The following is a 19,051-nucleotide window of genomic DNA, read 5'->3' as shown; positions in this document are numbered from 1 at the left end:
TGTTTCTTGATGGGCCCTGAGCAGACTGGTGTCAATCTGTTTAAATGACTCACAGTCTTTTACCTCCAAGGGGCAATTCTATTTTTCTGGTGCTGGTCTCATAGATTAATCCGTGGCAGATGGACTCAGACATGTCCACCACATCTAGCTTATTTTCCATCTCAGCTTGTTGAGCATGTGATCCCTAAGAGGTTTCCTCACAGCTATCCGCAGGTCTGGAAATCCCGATGAGCTTCTAGAAGACCATTCAGGTTATGCACATCCCTCAATGAAGTGAATGCATTTTTTTCTTAACCTTTCAGCAAATGCAGGTGGCAAAACAGCCGCTGACTTTTGCAACCTGCAAATATAGCTACAGTTCATGTTTTCCTCCCTCTGGAAGACCTGCGTTCTGCCGCCACTGCCCCCCAACAGCTCTCTCATAGCTGTGCTCATCTTGCAGGCAAAAAAGTTTTTCATGGATCTGTTTTTCCAGAGAGCTCTTCCCATGGAAAGCTGCATGAAGGATCACATCAGCCCAGTAGGCCAGATACTTTCTATACCTTTTGAGTGCTCTATACAGTTGGTATAGCTGCGGCAGCAACCCATCCATCTGGCACCCTGCTCAGGCCCCCCTTATCACGATGTCCAAGCAATATATTGCCTTTTATTGCCCTCACCCTGACCGTGCATCCCCCCTGACAGCCAATTAATGCGTAATTCTGCTGCACCGGCCAAGGTGAATCTGGCTGGCACGCCAGGTATAAATTCCTTTAACAAATGCTTTTGTGCAGGTGTAGGAGGGACTCGCAGACGCCAGGCTCTACCAGAGGAGATGGAGATGCCTCGGATGACCTCGCTGTCCCTGATGCTGTGCAGCCGGCTGCACTCCTCAGGAGCTGCGAGGCACATTTTCTCAGTCAAGAGGAGCTGAATGATGGATTTGAGGGTTTTTTGCAGGGAATCTCCGCTGTCTCCTTCTAAAGCGAACGGGGATGGTTTCAGGAGATGGAAAAGGATGGGGGCTTGCTCAGAGAAACTGTGATGGGCTCATTATGGAATCAAAGCTGTGAATGCCTCGGATGCTCAATGCAGACAGAGTTGTCAACAGCTGTGCGTTTTAGGCCAATTTTTTTCCTTAGGTCAGTAATGTGAACTCAAACTTGTACGCAAGGCTCACAGAGGGGAAGGTAACCATCTTCCAAAACTGGGTCTCATTTTTCATGCTCTCCTTGAAGACTGAGACTGCACTGAGCATGAAAAAATGAGAGCCCCAAAAAACAGCAAAAGGGGGTAAGACTCAGCAGGTATGCCGCTGCTTTTTATTACAGAATCATAAAATAATTCACATTGGAAGGGACCTCAAAAAGCCATCTAGGCCAGCACTGGTCAGACCTATTTTCTCCTTTAATCAAGTCAGAACTGTCTCACTTCATGACCACTGGTTTCGATTTTTGGCCATTTCCTTCCATGGGGATCACGGTCAGGACTTTGCAAGGAATGTTTAGAGTAAACCCACAGAGTGGCTTACGGCTGTCACATCATGGTTTCTCAAATGCCATCACTGCACTTGGTCAGGTAAGCACAAGGATTCTGCAAGAGGGAACATCTGGGAGGTTATTTATTATTTGTCAGGAAGTCTCCAAGGGACATTTGCATCAGGGGTATGAAAGAAGGTCAGGACAAGCTATGTGGTTCCAATTTACCTCTCCAGATGGAAACCATGCTGCGTTTTTTAATATGTTCCTGGTCTTCCCTGGCCTTCACTTACAGTTTTGGGCACGATTAGATTTAAGTCTGGTTCATGCAGAAAGAGCACAAGTACATTTGAATGCTTCCCATGGTTTCACCCTTCATCCACTGCAGAGAGCAAGCTGTACCCAGGAGACCTCTGTCCAAGACCAGTTATCAGGGAGACCCTGTGAGATTAAATGTGTTAGCTGCAGAGAGCCATGGGCTAAGGAAACACCAGGACATGGTGGCTGAAAGACATTTATCATCCTTGTTCTCTGGTTTTTACAACCTTGCCTCTCCACAGCTTTCCAGCACTTTAGTTCTCAGCGTCTCTCTGCGAGAAAGGCTATTTCCCCCCATTTTACAGGTAGGACAGCTGAGGTACCAGAAGCCAGACTCAGAGGTATTTTCAATGCAAAGGAAAGCCTCATGCACTTCCCAGGAAAATTCTGATAAAGCCTTGCAGCCCTCAAACATCTCCTCTGTCCTTGCAGCTCTGATGACATCCTTCTTGCTCAGCATTTCTTCCTCATCTCGAGGGCGGCGTTTGCATTTTGCTTCAGCTCCAGATGCTGTTTTGAGTGCAAATCCCTCAGCAGGTGTGGTACGGATGAGGGACAGAGGAGCTCTCACTTGGCCTCCTGATGAATAACTGTGATGAATGGGAATCAATTAGAAGACTAGAGTGGTTCTTGCTCTCCTTCAAACGAAGCGGCCAGGTGCACGGCGTAAACCGAGGCCACAGGCAAGGGAAGGCTGAGCCCACAGCTGGCTCTTATGCGCAGAAGTGCTTTGTCTTTCCTCCTCCAGGGCCCTCCCTGTGCCTCATCTCCCTTCGCACTCCAACCCCCCTGATCTCCAGCTGTCTCTGATATTTTGGCTGTGCTCGTTTCTGAGCTATCTCAGATCCTTAGATTACTTCCCATCTCAAACCCTAGTGAGGGAGGGCAGTGTGCCTGGTCAAGAAACAGCTCAAACCACAACAAAGTACAGACCTTTTAAAAGAAAATTAAGGAAGAGTTTATCACTGTGCTGCTCAGGTCTTGAGACAGACCAATGTCTCAAACGTGGAGCACTGATGTCCCAAGTAAATGACCTACAGCCACACTTCTGAAGTTTCTGTCCTATGGGAGTTGTTTCATCCAGTGTGAATATTTTCAGTATTAAAGGACTTGAAACTGTGTTTGCCATGAAAAGACCCCCACTGAGGTTCTACAGCCTTCTCTCTGTTAGATTTTAACTGCAGTAACCATTCAAGACCCAGGAAGCTTTTTTTCACGAGCAGATGTTCATCGCAACTGGCATCCTCCCGTGAAACTTTCTGGTGAATTTTAAAGCATTATCCTACTATTTTGTAATAAATAAAGGAAATACAAACCCCATCAGTGCCATGAGGAAGCACTACCACACTAATGTTACAGCTAAATCCTTAAGGGACAGAGAAACTTAGTCCAGGCAAACGTTGGGTAGAATGAGGGTCTGCCTTTCTCAAGTGCATGGTTTGCATGTCAGCCAGATACATGACCCAGGAACAATCCCCTTCATTTTAGATACCCACTAAATGAGTGGGTATCTAAAATGAGACACCAACAACTTTGGTTGTTGACAATGAGACACCAACAACAGCAACACGATAACCCGGCACTCCCTGCTGTGCCTATGCCCAAGCACTGAAACTCAACAGCACGTGAAAACTCAAGATGTTAAAATGCAGACTGGGAAGGCTGCACAAAGATTTGGTCTCCTGGTGGAAGAACTGTCTGTTTGTGTAAAAGGTATCACAGAATTGCAGATCTCATTATGGCATCACAGATTCTGGAGCAAACTTTGGAAAAAGCCAAGGTTTTCCAGAAAAACTGTTAAATAGAAAGAAGTAATGTTTTTCCGAATCAAGCAGCCACCATACCGATGGTCTTTTCTTGAGGAAAGTGGAAGTTGTATAATAGGAGAGGAGAATGGACTAATTAGTCTAAAAAGCAAAAGCTATTTACTAAATACTAGCCTCATGGGTGCACTAGAAAGGATAGGAGAAAAAATATGCATGGAGAAAGACAGATAGATTGACAGAAACTTGTGTCTCAAAATAGAAACATTCACATGAGATACCCTCCGTTACGTGGACACTGTCTGTCAGTAAGAATGTGTATTGAAAATAAATGAGTTATATCCTTCGATTGTCATGGCCACTGAAAATAAATAGACATCCAGCAACGAAGGGATAGCAGGCACAAGCTAAGTTATTGTGTTACCTCTGAAATGAATTGGATGTGCAAGGAAGCACACACTGCACACTCCATTTAGCAAATGACCCGACCAAAAAACATGCTCACATACTGAACGCACACCCACTGCCATCATCTGAATATGTCTAGCAGGGCTTGGCTGCTGGGGCTAATTTTCTCAGCAAGGTGGGACCGGGACAGCCAGTTCCCCCTGCTGCTCATATTCTCGGTACCTACTCCCACGTCATCCCATCAGTCGTTCGGCGTTGGCCCCATGGGATGAAAGGGTTTTCACTGACTTTTCTCCCCTGTTGCCCCATGCATTTGCTGTGCCACACACAAAAATCTCCTGCAAGGCTCCCCTGCCATTGCTCAGTTCACCCCATGCCGGAACAGCAAAGGACCACGAGCCACACTGACAGGCCCAGGGAAGAAGCTTTGCTCCAGCACACCCACAGAGAAACCCAGAAAATCACAGCAGTGTGTCTAGGGCGGATGAGCCACAGCTTTACCACGCTCAGCAGCAGTAGGCTGGGAAGACCTTAATGTCATGTCGAGCAGCATGAGCACAGCTCCTCCAGAAAAATGCCATCTGCGAGGTCATTTTCAACTGAGACCTCCTGGGAGGAGCAATGCAGAAAAAAAGGAGGGGATTTCCTTGGCTGCTGCTGTTATCAGGCTTCCCTCCTCCAAATACTCTAAGGGAATGGGTTTGCTAAAGCGTGTTCTGCCAATTTTCTATTCTTCATTGCTTTGCCTACAGCAGAGGTCTGCATTATCTTATCTGCTGCTCAGTGCATTGCAATGCCAGCTCAGGAATCAGCACATATTCTGCTAAGACCTTGCTGTTTCCTTTGGATGTATCTCTGCAGAAAAGCTTAGGGGACTCACTCCTCTGAGCAGACCATAACACGGGGAAATGTTGTCCGAGAGGCATTAGACATTATCCTGGGGAGGAGGAACAGAGAGTGTAAGGAAAGCACAGCTCAAATCCCATTAATAAAGCAGCAACAGAGAATTGAAACAGGGAAGTGGAGGAGGAAGGAGGGTAAAGGCACGTTTTCAAAGTGCCAAGACACTGCCATTCCAGCTTCTGCTTTCCCATGCGGCAAAAGCAACGTGTGCTTTACTCGGGACACACTGCATGCAACACACCCCCCCTATGCATCAGAAGGGACAGCTGACCAGCTGGCAATACTGCACTAATTTCTTTAGCAGTACCTTATTGCAGAGTTAACTGCTTTGATGCAGCCTCCTACTGCAAAACTCCTGCGTCTTCTGCTCCCAGATGCATGAATTTGGGGAGTATAGAAAAAGAGCCGGACTTCTTCGCCATGATGACGTATTACAAAACTGCTCTGGGATTTACACCCTCTGTTTCCTGACAGGAAAGAAATCAGGCTTCAGTGATGATGCTTCTCCTCTTTTTCCAACTGGTAATGCAGCAGAATGGATGGGCTGTCACAGAGCCTATATGCAGTTGCAACAGGTCGTTGGTGATTAAATGCAAAATTCATCCAGGACATGAGGTTCTGATTCAGCCTGGAGGCAGTTCAAAGACCTTTACAGCACGCTCCCTCTGGAAAGACCTACTCATCTTTCAAGCAGACACTTTTTTGCTGCCTTTTATCTCTGAGAGGTAAAGTCTGGGAGGAAAACAGGGTTGTTGTGTCCCTTTTGAGTGCTGCTCCCTGGATTTCCATAACCTGAGGAATTACCTGGAGTCAGTGAGACTGAAACGCCTGCCTCTGTTAGAAAGACACAGCAGGCAATGCTGGGAAGATGTTGTCTTCTGGATCACCTAGGAGCTGCTTTGCAGAAAGGACTGAAGTATTTCACTGCCCTGTTTCTGAATCTCTACAGCACTTTGACAAGCACAAGCACTGTCAGTCTGTAATATCCTATCTGTTTCTAGCTAGCCCTAACCTGTTTTAGCAGAGCACGGATTTATTTGGCAGACAGTGAATGTTTAGTCTTTCTGGAAACTACTGTATCCACCACGAAAAAAAAATAAATCATTGTTTCAGAAGCAGCTACCTGAAAAAAATAAATGGCCAGGGAGATGACACCCCACAGTGTCCCAGGGAGGCTGCCAAGAGCTCCTGTCTTACCTGAGAACAGGACCTGCTTTTTTAAGTCCTGCATTTGTTTTGAATGTGCTGTTTGCTCGCTGGCTTTGAGGCTTTTGCTTTTGGCTGGTGTTTATTGCATTATTGGGAAGCCCACGGGCAGAATACCTCCCTCTCCCCACACCTTCGCTATGGTTAGGGGAGGTCTGTCCATCCTGTTGGGATCTGTCCTCACTCCCCAACTCTTCTTTCCCCTGGACTTTTGCATCTGTTTCTCCTTTTCTATCCCATTCTCCAGACTTAGTCACACAAGGCTTTTCTTTAGCAAGCTCTTCTCCCAGTGACTTTCTTGATACCTTCCTACGACCCGCATGACCCAACATCTGCTCAGATCTGCCCAGGGAGCAGAAGCAAAGGAGCAGTTTGCCTGGATATCCAGTTTGAAATGGGCAAGGCGTCAGGGTTATGCACAGGCAATAACTGAGGCATAAAATTATATGTTCCTGCTCAGATGTTTAAAGAGAGCACAGTTCAGGTGATGGCAATGACTTTGTAGCATGAGTCAGTTGGACTCATTTGCTGGGAGATCCAAAAGCAGCAGAGACAGAAAATATGCCCTCCTCCTAAAACCAACCAAGGATCCTGCTGACAAACCAGACCATCACAAAACCTGTTATGGCACCTGCCTGTCTGCAGGACATACAGCAGTGAGCAGAACAAGCAGCATCGCTCCCAGAGAGACAACTATCTGAAAGCTGTAGCGTTACTGACTCCAGGATTACCGACCCTCCCAGCCGGCTCAATTGGTGCAAAGGGACTCGCCAGGGTGGCCTGAAAGCAAAGTACAACTTAGCCCAGTCCCCAGCCCACACATCTCTGCCAGCATATGACTCAAACCACCAGCCTGGGGGGAGCAGACCCCTCTGCAGCCCCTTGCCCAGCCCAGCACCCTCACCTGCCCCAGCAGCACACAGGGGCCATCACTTTTTCCAGGCAACCTACTTTTTATGTTTATTTTAAGCTGATAATTTTTGCCAGCCAAACTACCCACGCCAGCCTGCACTGCCATCAGGGTGTCATCCAGAAACTGTAAACTGAGCAGCGTCTGCTTCCTTCAGGATCCTCAGGCTACCCAGCTCACTCCACCTCCCCGCCAGCCTCAGAGCAGACTGGGATCAGAGCTGAGCCTGATTTCTTTTCCTCTTCTTCCTATTCCTGACCCCCTTCTCTCTAACACAGCACCAGGAAGGGACCCACCTGCTGCCCACACTGTGCAGCAAACTTGGATTTATGAGCCATGACCACCAGGAACAAGCAGAAAAATTTCCCCTTCCACAATTTCAGTAGGGCTACAAACACCCAGGGAAATACAACTGGTTAACGGACATCACTCAGACCATCCCTGAGTGCCTGCCTTTCTTGCTGGCCTCTTTCCAGCCCTCTCTACTTTCTCCAGCTGGCCATAGCAAGAGAGAGACCCCCAAGTCCCCTCTGATGCTCAGCAGGACCCATCTGATGCCTTGGTCTGACACCAAGCGGCCGCCTGGGAGCCGTGGGCCTTACGCAGGATGGAGGCTGGACCCGCTGCGAGCCCCTTGCAGGGCTGGCCCCACGTAACCCCCCGTCAGTACTCCAGCAAACACACTTCAACTCAACAGGCTGCCTCCTCCTCCTCCTCTGCCATCCCAGAGCCCAGCAGACACCATTCACTCATCGCACCGTGCCCACACGGGTTGGCCAGTGACCTCCGATGCTGTCCAGGTCCTGCAACAACGCCATCGACCACGCACCCAGAGAAGAGAAAAGCAGAGTGTCTGCTCATACTCACAGTTTTGAAGTCCTCATGGTTGCACTCCTGGCCTTTGAATTTGCAGTACAGCATCATATCCTTCAGGTCATGGCCAACCCGTGCCAGGAACTCCTGCATGTTGAAAACTTTTGGTTTGTACTGCTTAAAGTTGGCCTTTTCTTGGAGGATGGCTAAGACGGCTGGGTCAGCCAGGTGAGGGTTGGGGATCTGCAGGTTGACATCAAGCAGAGCCAGGAGCTCCCCAGCATGGTACAGGTCGTTGGTGGTGAGCCGGGAAAAGCGAAACTCATTGAGGTTACAGATGGTGACAGCAGGGAAGACCAGACTGTTTGCCACGACCTCGTCCACTTTGGTCACGTGCTGGTAGGAGAAGTAGAAAGCCACCCGGTCTGAACTCTCAACCAGGAGGAGACCCAGCGAGCCCACGAAGGCCAAGGTCCAGAGCAGGCGCCGGATGGTCACTGGCCCGTAGACGAAGACGTGACGGATCCCGTGGAGCGTGGAGGTGTTGGCAAAAATCTGGATGCTGGAAGGCTGGAGGCTGCCCATGCTGCCCTCGCTGGTGCTGTCCTTCAGATCCATCAGGGATAGTTAGTTAAATCCTGGCACTGCTTTTTGGGTCAGTCTGTAGCTGGAACTGGGATCCAGATCTCTCCCCTCCCCTCTCGAAAGTAATTAAACCCTTTTAGGGGCGGGAGAGAGAAGGAGAGTCTCAGGCCAGCTGCTGCGAGTTTATCCCACAAGCTCAGCAGTAGCTTCGCAGGGGTAAATATTTATACAAAATCCATTCAAACTCTCGCTCTTGATTTCCTCGGTGCGATAAGAAGGGCTGGTTTTATTTAGGGAGACACCAAGGTGATGTGGAAGAGATGTGGGTGGGCAGCGAAAGCTGAGCCAATGGAAATAAAGTCCTCCCCCTACACACACACACATGCACACACACACACGCCGAACGGAGATGAGATTAAGCGAGAGAGCGAGCTTAAAACAAGTCGAGGCAGCTCGCAGCCTGTTAACTAGTGCGTAAAGCCCAAGGATGCCGCTTCCCAGAGCCGACGTCTTGCAGAGCAGCAGGGCTTTCAGACCGATCGGGTGATGCTCCCCGTGCTCCGGGGATGCGAGCTGCTGGATTTAGGCAACTCTCCTCCTCCCCACCCCTCCATTTTGGGCAGGGCTCCAAGAAATACCACTCCAAAAAACGTACCCTGTGCTACCGGTGTTATTTCCAAGGGCTTCTCTCAGGGAAAGGTGCGCAGCTAATTCAGCTGAAGTATGAGAGGAAAAGGGGGAGGGAAAGGGAAAGGCTAAAAAAAAAAAAAGAAAAGGGGGAAAAATTGCTGCTCAGCTCCACGCACACACATATGCGCAGACCGAGCAGGGGAGAAAGCAATAGCATGAAGCCTTTCCTCTGTCACACAGCAGCTCCGAGCAAAAAATCAGACAGGGCAGGACTCGGTGGGGAGAGGCAGCGGAAGGCGAGGGGCTGCAGCATCTCTTCTCTCTCTGTCTCAGAGCTTCCCTTCACTTCAGGACACTCGGGAGGGCGAAGCGCTGAGAGCCGTGAGTCACGCATCGATCCGAAGCCCCGCGGCAGGGCGAGAGCCCAGGGGAGCGCAGGGAGAGGGGGCTGCGATTGGAGCCCCCCAGCTTCTTTCTGCTTGGGAGCTGAGTCTGTAAGCGGCCGTGCCTCGGTGGGGCCGGGGGGGGGCTGTGCCGAGCAGCTCCTGTAAGCCCCTGGGCTTAACCCACTGAGGACTCGGAAGACTTTCAGCCAGCAGGATCTCCAGATGTTTTGTTTGCCGCTGAAAGGCAGCTGTGATGGATGTGTTTGGGGAAGATGCTCCCAGATGTGCATTCAGCCGGGAGGTTTGGAAGGAGGAGGGGGGACGGGGGGGGGGAGGCAAACTGGGAAAGGTTTTCTACCCAAGAGATACTGCAAAATCCTCTAATAATGCCTCCATACTTGAGAACATCCTTAGTGCATGCTGCAGGACGTGGGAATGAGCGGGGTTCAGCCCGGAGGTGAAAGGTGCCAGAGCCTGAGAAGGGTCTGGGGTAACTCCCCTCCGTATCGTCTTGGTGCACAGCAGAATTTTTGCCTGCTTTTCTTCAAATCCAGAAGAAAAAAAACAGTTTCTCTCTCATACAGCACCCAGCACTATGGTAGGTGAGAGTCGCAGGGGCCATGGTAGCAACTGGGAGGTGATTTTCCCAGCTTGGATGAGGTGGAAGCAGAGGGCCAAAACACAGATAGAGCCTGTCACAGCCTGCAGTGCAATGCCCAGTGACTCTCGGCCACCCGTGAAGTTACCTCAAGGACAAACTCAAAGATTATCTGGGACAAAGTGAGCCTGGTTTTTGTCTTTATAACCCCAGTGCTGTTATCATAAGAGCAGACCCTGAAAGAGCCTTTGCATTTTGCACCTTTTGGCCCCTTCAGCTCTTCAGGTGCTTCCTTTCCACTGATGGACCCCTGAGTCCCTTGTCCCCTGGCCATGAGCCACCCTGTCCTCCCCCTGATGATTTTTACCCAGAGATAAGATCATTTCAGCTTTTGCTACCTCCAAAGCCACATTTGCCCCTGGCAGCCAAAGGCAAGCCCAACTGTAGCATCCCCCAGCATAGATTATCCTATGGGAGTATCTCTCAGGCTGAGCTACTCATCCCAGCACTCCGATATGGCAGCACAACGCTACTTTCTCCATTTTGCATGAGGGAAACTGAGGCAAAGAGAGGACAAAGGACCTGTGAGCAGTCACCCAGAAAGCTTGCAATATATCCATGAGTTGAATTTCCCAGTAGGTCTTTTCAGTGTGCCGGGTTGCTGCCCTAAACCCAAACCCTCCTTCCGTAGCCAGAAGGCCCCAGGACTGTGCTGAGACCACGGCCGGTCCTCACGGAGAGCTGGGGTGCGGAGGGAGCAGGAGCTGCCACCAGAGGCCAGTTTCCTTTTTGTACAAATCCACATCAGCCCTGAAATGCAAAAAATGGTCCCTCCTCCTGCGTCTCTGCTCGTAAGTGAAAGCCAGGCTCTCAATGCAAGCCCATTTGTGACTAAACGGAGCTGTGTCCCTTCTTTCTTAAGCAGAAATTCAGCCTTACAAACCTCCTGCATCTTGTCATGCCCTTTCCAGGAGGGGTGGAGAAGACAGTGCTGAGCAGACCCAAGCAACGTGCGAACCAGAATTAAAGCAGCTGAGGACGGAGTGGCCACAGCGCCCTTGTTCCTGGGCTCCAGACCTTGCTGCCTGTCTACAAGACAAAACCATCCCGCCTCTAAAATATCCTGGCAGGCATGGACTCCTTTTCCCACCCATCACTGATCCATCTGCAAATGTCCCTCCTCTCCCCGCCGCCCCACTCCGTCTGCATTATTTGGCCTGATGCGTTAATGCTTTCATTTGTTCACCATGCGTGCTGCCTTTACAATCCTGTTTTCTGTAATTCATACCATATACCATCTGCTGCCTTTTATTATTTAACTATGTCGAGCGCTTTGGCTGCAGTCTGGAGGAAGAAGCGCTGTGCCCAGTGGTGCTGCCTGGCACCAGTGCCGGCTCGCCGGGCTCCGCTCCGCTGCTCGTGGGGTTGGGGACAAACCAGGGGGACAAACGCTCTCCAGCAAGTGTGCCGGTGGCTCGGTTGTGCCCAGGAGCTGGCATTGACTGGGATGTCCTCAGAGCAGAAGAACGGAGCTCTGGTCGTGCCTGGGGATGCACTATGGGATGATACCAGCAAGGGTGGGGGAGATGGGTTATAAGGGATGGTAAAGGGTGTTGGCCACCCATGGAAACGGCCTCTCTGAAGGTGCATGTGCATGGTAAGGACCAAGCAGTCTGGGCAGTCCCATAAAAGCCCCCGAGATGGCAAAGCCCAGCTAAGGAGACCTGCACTCCCCTTCCCTGGGGACACCCAGGGCAGGGCAGTGCATCCCTGGGGGGTGAAGTAGCTGCTTTGGGAGCTCGTAGCCCAACCTCAGCCTCTGACTATCCCTTGCAGACCTTGCTGCTTCAAATCTCCTTCAGAAACAAGGGCAGAGGAGCCAGGCAGGACCAGAAGGCGTGTCCCTTAGGAAAGCCTCTTTTCCCCCCCCCTTATCCTTAGGGATGGAGTGGTGGAGGGGGGGGGGCAGCAGGGCTAGGGTGGCTGAGGGACACCAGGAGCAGAGCTGGAGCCCTCTCCCGTTTGCACAGCCTGTGCCTGCCCTCTTGTGTCTCAAACCCACGCTGCACAGCTCAGGGTGAGGGATCCCAGCCCTGAAATACGTGGGAAACGCATTTATTCAGGGAGGGAGAAGAGATGGAGAGGGGTCCCCCCACCTGTGTGAACCCCTTTGCTTCCACAGCCCCAGCTGAGCCTTCCCAAAAGCACGTTCCAGGCGAAGGGTTTGCACTGGGAAAGTCAGGACTGGCCTTACAGGAAGAGAAATGGGTTGTTTTAAAAATAAAAGGAGATGCTTCGGTCCTCCGCATGGTTCAGCACATGGTCCCCACTGCCCGGGGCCAGAGCCGTCTCCTTAGCACTGCAGACTGCTGTGTTGTCTGCCAATTTGTTGGTTTGATGTTTCTCTCTGGGCTTGATTAGGAAAAGAAAAAAAGAAGTAAAGAAAAAGCAATGATGGTTGCAGTCCGGGAGAGTGGTTTGTCTTCCCTGCCCCAGCTGCAGATCATTTGTGTGGTTGCATTGAGCACCAGGAAAATGTCCCCATTGGTGTCCCGCCGAGTTTTCAGTTTCACTGGACGCTGCTGCTTTGCCACTTTTCCGTGGGCTTTGCAAAAAAAGAAGGACAACAGGCATTTGGAGGGGAAGCCAGGGAGTACTTGGCCCATGATGATGACGCCCAGAAAAAGAAGGACTTTGCTCAAGATGATCATGATCCTGTAATTCTCCCTTCATTTCTCAGCCTTTCCACGACGTTTTTGGACTCTCTTGTCACCTAACTGCTTATTGCCAGTATCTTCAAACTGTTCGGGACCCAGAATTCCACTTAGCAGAGAGAGCTCAGCTACTTAAATGAGTCTGCCTTTCCAAATGGGAACATAATGTTGAATGCTGATGTTTCCCCTGAAATTAAAACCGATCCCTTCCAAAGTAGCTTTCGCTCAGTTAAATGGCTTTTTAATATATATAGAAAATTGAAATTTTGATTGGATTTCAATGTATTTAATATTATGCTTGGATTTATAATGGGGTATAAAATGAAAGCAATTAAAGAGAAAAAAGTCTCCTTGAAAGAAAACAAAAAATATTCAAATGGTGAGGCCTTACATATGGGGAAACACCTTCTAAAGGAAGGTGTTGGAAGACAATGAAATGCTCCATTTCAATACCCATGACCCCCAAAGAAAGGTGCTGATACAAACATCATATTGACAGAGAGTTGAATCATCATTTTCCAGTGGAAGAACTATTTTGGGGGGAAGATTTCTCTGCCAGCTGTGCCTGGCATCCCCCAGCAGCAGAGAGGATGCTCCGGGATGCCTTCGTCCTCTTCCTCCTCTGCCTGCAGAAATATTATAGCACATTAATAGCTCAGTGGTGGCAGAGCTGAGCCTCCAGCCTCCAAATCTGGCTGGTGATGGGGGGGAGAGGCTTCCCTGGGGCATAGAGATTACTCTCAGCCCAAATCAGCCCAGAGACTGCAGACCAAGTTACAGCTACAGATTTTATTAGAGAAAGGGAATATTGGATTTGCAGCAGTGTTTTTCAGCAATCGGAGCCTGTCCTGCTCACTCTGACATTCTCGGCTTCTCTGCAATAACTTAGATTTATCAGCCCTCTCTCCGGGGCCGTGTTTATCAGCCAGGGTTCGAAGACATTCGCATTAGCGGTGACTTGCATGGCACCTGCTCGGCGTGCAAAGTGAGCTGGCGGGACTGCAGGGGCCTCCGGCTCCGTCCTCGTGGGCCTTTGCTTCACCGCATGACCCTGAGCAAGCCACGGTGTTTTTTCATTCCATGCAAAATTAAAGTAATGATGCTTCTGCCCTGTGTCTTGGGCTTTGAGATTTGGGGATGAAAAATGCAATAGAAGAATGACATTTTCCTTTGGTGCCTCCCCGTTTAAATAGCCCTTGAAATTGTACCTGTTCTCCGTTAAGCTTTACATGATTTTATTTTGACTTATATGCATTAGTTCTGCCTGATACTCTCGTTCCTCAAAAAGTCTATGAAAGCACTTTGAATTACTCATGAATAATTCAAGTTTGGGAGCCATTCCAGGCCCTTGTTTCTGGATAACGCCAGGCATTTGTTCTTGTCGGCACATGAAACGGGTCAGGAAAATTCACCGAAATATATGTTTTTTCATATTTTTGCCCAAAAATGTCTTCATCAACTTTTCTTTCTTTTTAACTTCTCCTTCAGTGCCAGTGCAGCTCCCAACTGAAATTCTCCAAAGCTGGCAGTTTTCATGGGATTACATTTCTCGGAATAATTAAGAGAAAGAATCCCACAAATTAATAAGTCATCCTTTCATTGCTATGGCAACCCTGATTGTCCTTCCTCAAGTGGCTGAACTGAGAAAACAAGAAAAAAACAGTCGAAAAGATAATTGCTATCCTGCTGCCAAAGGTGCAAAACTGGGAGGTGGGATGGGACAGACAGTACACGGTGCTGCCCGGGGGGACCTCTCTGTGCCTTTTCCATTTGACCTCAGCATGGTACAAGGCATTTATTTTAGCTCTCACAAGCAACGGATAAAAACCTGGTGGCAAGGATCTGCTTCAGGATGAGCGGAGTTGCCCTCTGGACTCCCCAGGTTGGGTTGACCCAATCCCCAGAGACTGCAGAGACACCCAGCACACGGGGACATTGTCACGTTTGGGGTGTCCTGATGAGGACACCCCCATCAGGCCATCCCCCATGCTGATGGAGCATTTGCTTAGGGAAGTGCTATCAATAAGAAACTCAAAACCTCTTGGGCACAATGAACAGGTCAAGCAAAGAGGGATTTACCCCGCTGACATGCTCTGGCCAGAAGTGAAGAGAAGATGCTGCTACCCTAATGGAAAAGCTTATCCTTAGGAGATTTCCAGCCTGAAAGTGGGATAGTTTGAGCAGAGAAAGGGACTCAGCTCTGCTCCTGGCACACCACAGTCCCAAACAGCTTTCAGATCCAGCTCTAACCCCCGCTCAAGTGCCACGAGGACACAGCAGGGTTTCCCAGCCCTGATTAACTTTGCAAAGCCAGCAGGTAGAAAACTTTTGTTTGCATTTGTATCAAGAGCAAATCCCAGCTTGAATTAATTAGAGTGCAGTAACGAGGCTGCTCGGGGCTGTCGTCACAGAGGTGTGATCCTCACCATTTTGTCACGGGGGCTGCAGTCCCATCCTCTTCCCATCCGCAGTGCCAGGTCGCCGTGCGCTGTGACACCGGCAATGCCGGTGGTGCGGCGGTGCTCAGTGCCAACCGATGCACAAACGGGAACTGAGCCAACGTTACGGCACGAGTTGTGCTCAGCCTCTGCCCTTCCAGATGTCTCTGGAGCTTGGGTTAAGTTAGCTGGCGATGCACTGGAGGACAAGTTTGAACCCGAGACCACGCCAGCCCTGGGGTGTTTAAGCTTGTTTCAACTACATTTGACTAAAATGGTTTCATTCCATTTCCATAAATCAGCAAAGATCTCCTCAATGGGGTTTTGGGGCACTGCAGCTGATACAAAGTGACCTGACTTAAAGAAGCCCTATAAACCCTCCTAGAAATATTATATTTTGTGGGGACAGATTGATACACCAAGGCTGTGTCCCGTAACATCATTAGATCTTTCGTTATGGAAATCAGAGCCGTGGATAAGGAAGGGGTGAAGTTTGCTGTGGGCCAGCCAAGGCACATGGTGTCTGGAAACACATAATTTAATTTGTTTGTGCTCCCCGGTGTGCTGAATGGGCCTAATCCTTTCCCTTCCTTGGGGATGTTGGATGGGTTGGTTAATGTTTATTCAACGGTCTGAGAAGCAGCAGGGACAGGAGCTCGACCTGATTATGGTATTTACTCTTCAGTAAGATTATATCCACTCCAGAGAGGAGCTGTTCCTGCACTGATAGAACAAGCCTCATCTTAAATCCTTGCCCTTTCTGAGGAGGAAGTATACATGCAATTTCTGTATTCCTTTAGGATATAATTTAAGTTAGTGCAAAGCGACACAGTAATAACTGCACAGAGTTTGTCCTTTGCAGAATTGAGCAGCACAGGCTTTGCCGTTCTGTGGAGCTGCCCAGGCTAAACAGAGCCCTTCAAATTGTCTAAGATGTGACAGAAGAGGGTTTTACCATGAGCCATTTGCTCCTGTGGAGAGATATCACAGGTTCCCTGAGACAATATGTGAGATGTTGGGTGAGAAGAAAGGCCCCGAAAAGCAAAAGGAGAGTCTTGCCTGCTTTCAGTGGGGAAAAAATGCAGACTGGGCTCGATAGATTTTTTTTTCCCAAGCTCATCTCTGTCTTTTCAAATACTGTGTGTCCAAATTTACAAAAAAAAGAAACTAGATCATTTACAAATTAAACCCAAAGGAGAAGGACCCAAGACCCAAACTGAAATGCTCTGTTCCATCTGCAGTTTGCCCTTCCTACTTGATATTCACACTTCCCAAAGAAGCAAAACCCAACTCTCTTTGCTGTCAGTTGTTAAAAACTCTGCTTGTGCAATCTGGGCTTCGTGACCCAGCAGTAAAAGGCTTTGAGATTTTATTCCTACCTGACTAGCCAGCAATGCTCACCCTCGCTGTGCTGAGCCCATCCCTGGCATTCCATATTGACCACGTGCTGTGACGCTCATTCTCGTGTGCTCGTCCAGACGGGATCCTCCCTCCCCGCTTCCCCAGAACCTGCAGACACAACCCCCTGCCAAGCACAGGGGGAAGCAGGGCTGAAGCAGCTCATCTCCTGCCAGCACCTGAAGCTCCTGCCCTCCTCTCCCTTTGCTTGGTTTGCAAAAGGAAAGGCAGATCCATAGGTGCATGCGTGCATGAAGACGTTCCTCCCAAACACATCCTTGCTCATTTCTATCTGCAAATGCATCACCAGTTCTCTACCCTGGTGTCTTTGCTGGTCTCCTGTCTATAGAAGGACAGAAAGTTCATTCCAGAAGATGAAGGAGGGATCTGTTTTCCCTGGTTTAGTGGCATCAGAGGGGAGAAAAAACCAAACTGCTGAGCATTCTCTGTCTGGGTGTGAGCTTTGCTGGCCTGACTGGTGAAGCAGGCTGTTACCAGGTTTGTAGAGACATGAGTGACTCACTGCTCTCACTTGGCAGAGCATTTAAGATGAATTATCTGATCAGTGGAAAAGCATTTTCAGGTCAGCCAGAGCTATTTGTAGTGAAGTTGGTGAGTGATATCTGGGTAAAAAAAGGCCGCCAGAAGAATCATATAAAAAAAATTTAAACCTTGTGTAACAACAACAAAAAATCCAAACGAAACCAAAACATTGGGGGGGGGTGTGTGTGAAACAAACAATTAAAATTAGATCAGCCTAAAGATAACAGAATATTAATATTCCCTTTCCCCCACCACCTTCCCTGCGGTCCTTCCAGCCATGTCTCAGCAAGAGTAACATTTCTGGGTTAGGGTTTTATGGCCAGCGAAAACCCACTTGAATGTGGGTTTCTGCAGTACAAATATCCACACCTAAGTAGTCCATCACGATTTACAGTTGAAGGAGATCTGGACAGCACAGCAAGGCAAAGGCACAGCCCAATCACCTGTCCACTGCCTTCTCTCTGCCGGGCTGAATTACAGCAGAGCTGCCCCTCAGGAGGAGGGTCTCTTGAGTCTTTTTCCTACATGACCTTGTTCTGGTGGCTTGTAACATTGCAAACTGCAAACTGGCAGGTTCAGAAAAATCCAGGTGCTTTATTAGCATTGCTGAGAGTGCTTGCATCCTCCTGTCAGAGACAAAAGAGGCCAATTCCCCGCTTTCATTTGCGAAGGTAACATAGATGGTTCTGTAGCAACCTGATTTAGAGTTTTAATAACAGCAAGCAAGGAACAGAGTTTTTGCTTTCTTGGTTATTCATGTTTTAATACAGCAACAAATCAACTTTTAATGGAAGAACAAAGCAAGCGCTGCTCATTTCACTGCTGTGGTTCTGCATCTGGCCATGATTTTGGCCGGGCGGGATGTGATGGAAGGTTTGCTGCTAGCCTAAAATGAGCTGGGACTCAGATCCCATTAGCTGATCAGGGTCGTGAGGAAGCAGCTCTCCAGGGCAGATGGGAAACTTCAGAAGCAAATCCCCAACCAGCTAAAAATCGGCCATCGCTCATCTTCACTTGGAAGCCAGATGTGATAGCAGTTATCGCCAGAGCAGCAGCTCATGCTTTTAAGAATGGAAGAACATTTCAAGGCCCTTGTCTCTAACAAAGCGGCCAGGAAAACCCTTCCTTACCCGGTGCTTAGTGAAGGTCAGCATGAGCAGAGCCCAGCAAGTGGGCAGGATCCCCACTGCAGCTGCTGTAGCTGACCTGGAGAGAGTAGCAAGAGATGGGGACAGCACAGGAGGCTGAAGCATCTCCTAAAAGCATCTTCCTGAAAGCATCTTGCATGATGGCATCAGTCCAACCCTTCAGAAACCCACCCTTGCAATTATCCTTTCTGCTGTGGCACCAGCAGGGAACCCCCATCCCCAGGAGCCCGGTGGGGAAGGAGCTGTAAATACATGAAAGACAAGTTTGCAAGTGGCAAAAGCCCTTAAATGGAAAACTGTGATTCGGTTGAGCGAACCTTGCCAAAAACTGCTTTGTTTCCTCCTCTCGGGGAAATTGCTGATAACTGCAGGATAGATGCAGGGCTGACACCCATTAATCAAAACCAGGACACAGCAATGCAACCCATCCTCTTCCAGAGCTTAATGTGTCAATCATTCACATTTACTCATCATTACATACTCATCATTCACAGCACTCAGGGACTGCCTGATACAGGGATGGCCCCAAGCCTGGAGGGGGGGCGGCGGGGAGGTGGTGTCATCTTCAGCATGTCATAATTTTTGGCTGACTTTCCCCAGAAGGGCTGCTCCGTGGTGGTGTAACTCAGGTATTTAGGAAGCTGAAGTAGTTCTATGTTCTATCCTCTGCCCAAGTTTTACAAAACCAGTCTCGTTCGAGCAGCGTGATCTGCCGTCTGGATGAATCTGTCCAAATGGCACATTTCCATTTACCTTGTTTCAAAGCAGTTTAAGAGGAGTTGACACAAAACCACTTGAAAGCAAAGTCAGAGTCCTTGCTAAGCCCTCTGATG

At 49.2% G+C, this 19,051-nt stretch overlaps 1 protein-coding gene across 1 annotated transcript in view; it reads right to left on the bottom strand.

The window, feature by feature from the left end:
* ASIC2 (acid sensing ion channel subunit 2) overlaps positions 1 to 8,646 on the bottom strand; it is a 515,609-nt gene extending 506,963 nt beyond the window's left edge. The window contains exon 1 of the mRNA XM_030022770.2: positions 7,833 to 8,646. Coding sequence (XP_029878630.1) covers positions 7,833 to 8,396 — 564 coding nt within the window. The 5' untranslated portion in view covers positions 8,397 to 8,646. The remainder of the gene's footprint in view (positions 1 to 7,832) is intronic.
* Between the last annotated feature and the right edge of the window lie 10,405 nt (positions 8,647 to 19,051).

Source organism: Aquila chrysaetos, chromosome 8 (assembly GCF_900496995.4).
Source record: "Aquila chrysaetos chrysaetos chromosome 8, bAquChr1.4, whole genome shotgun sequence".
In the NCBI taxonomy this organism is placed as follows: Eukaryota; Metazoa; Chordata; class Aves; order Accipitriformes; family Accipitridae; genus Aquila; species Aquila chrysaetos.
The sequence above is the reverse complement of the archived record's forward strand: the minus strand, read 5'-3'. Positions and strand labels throughout refer to the sequence as shown.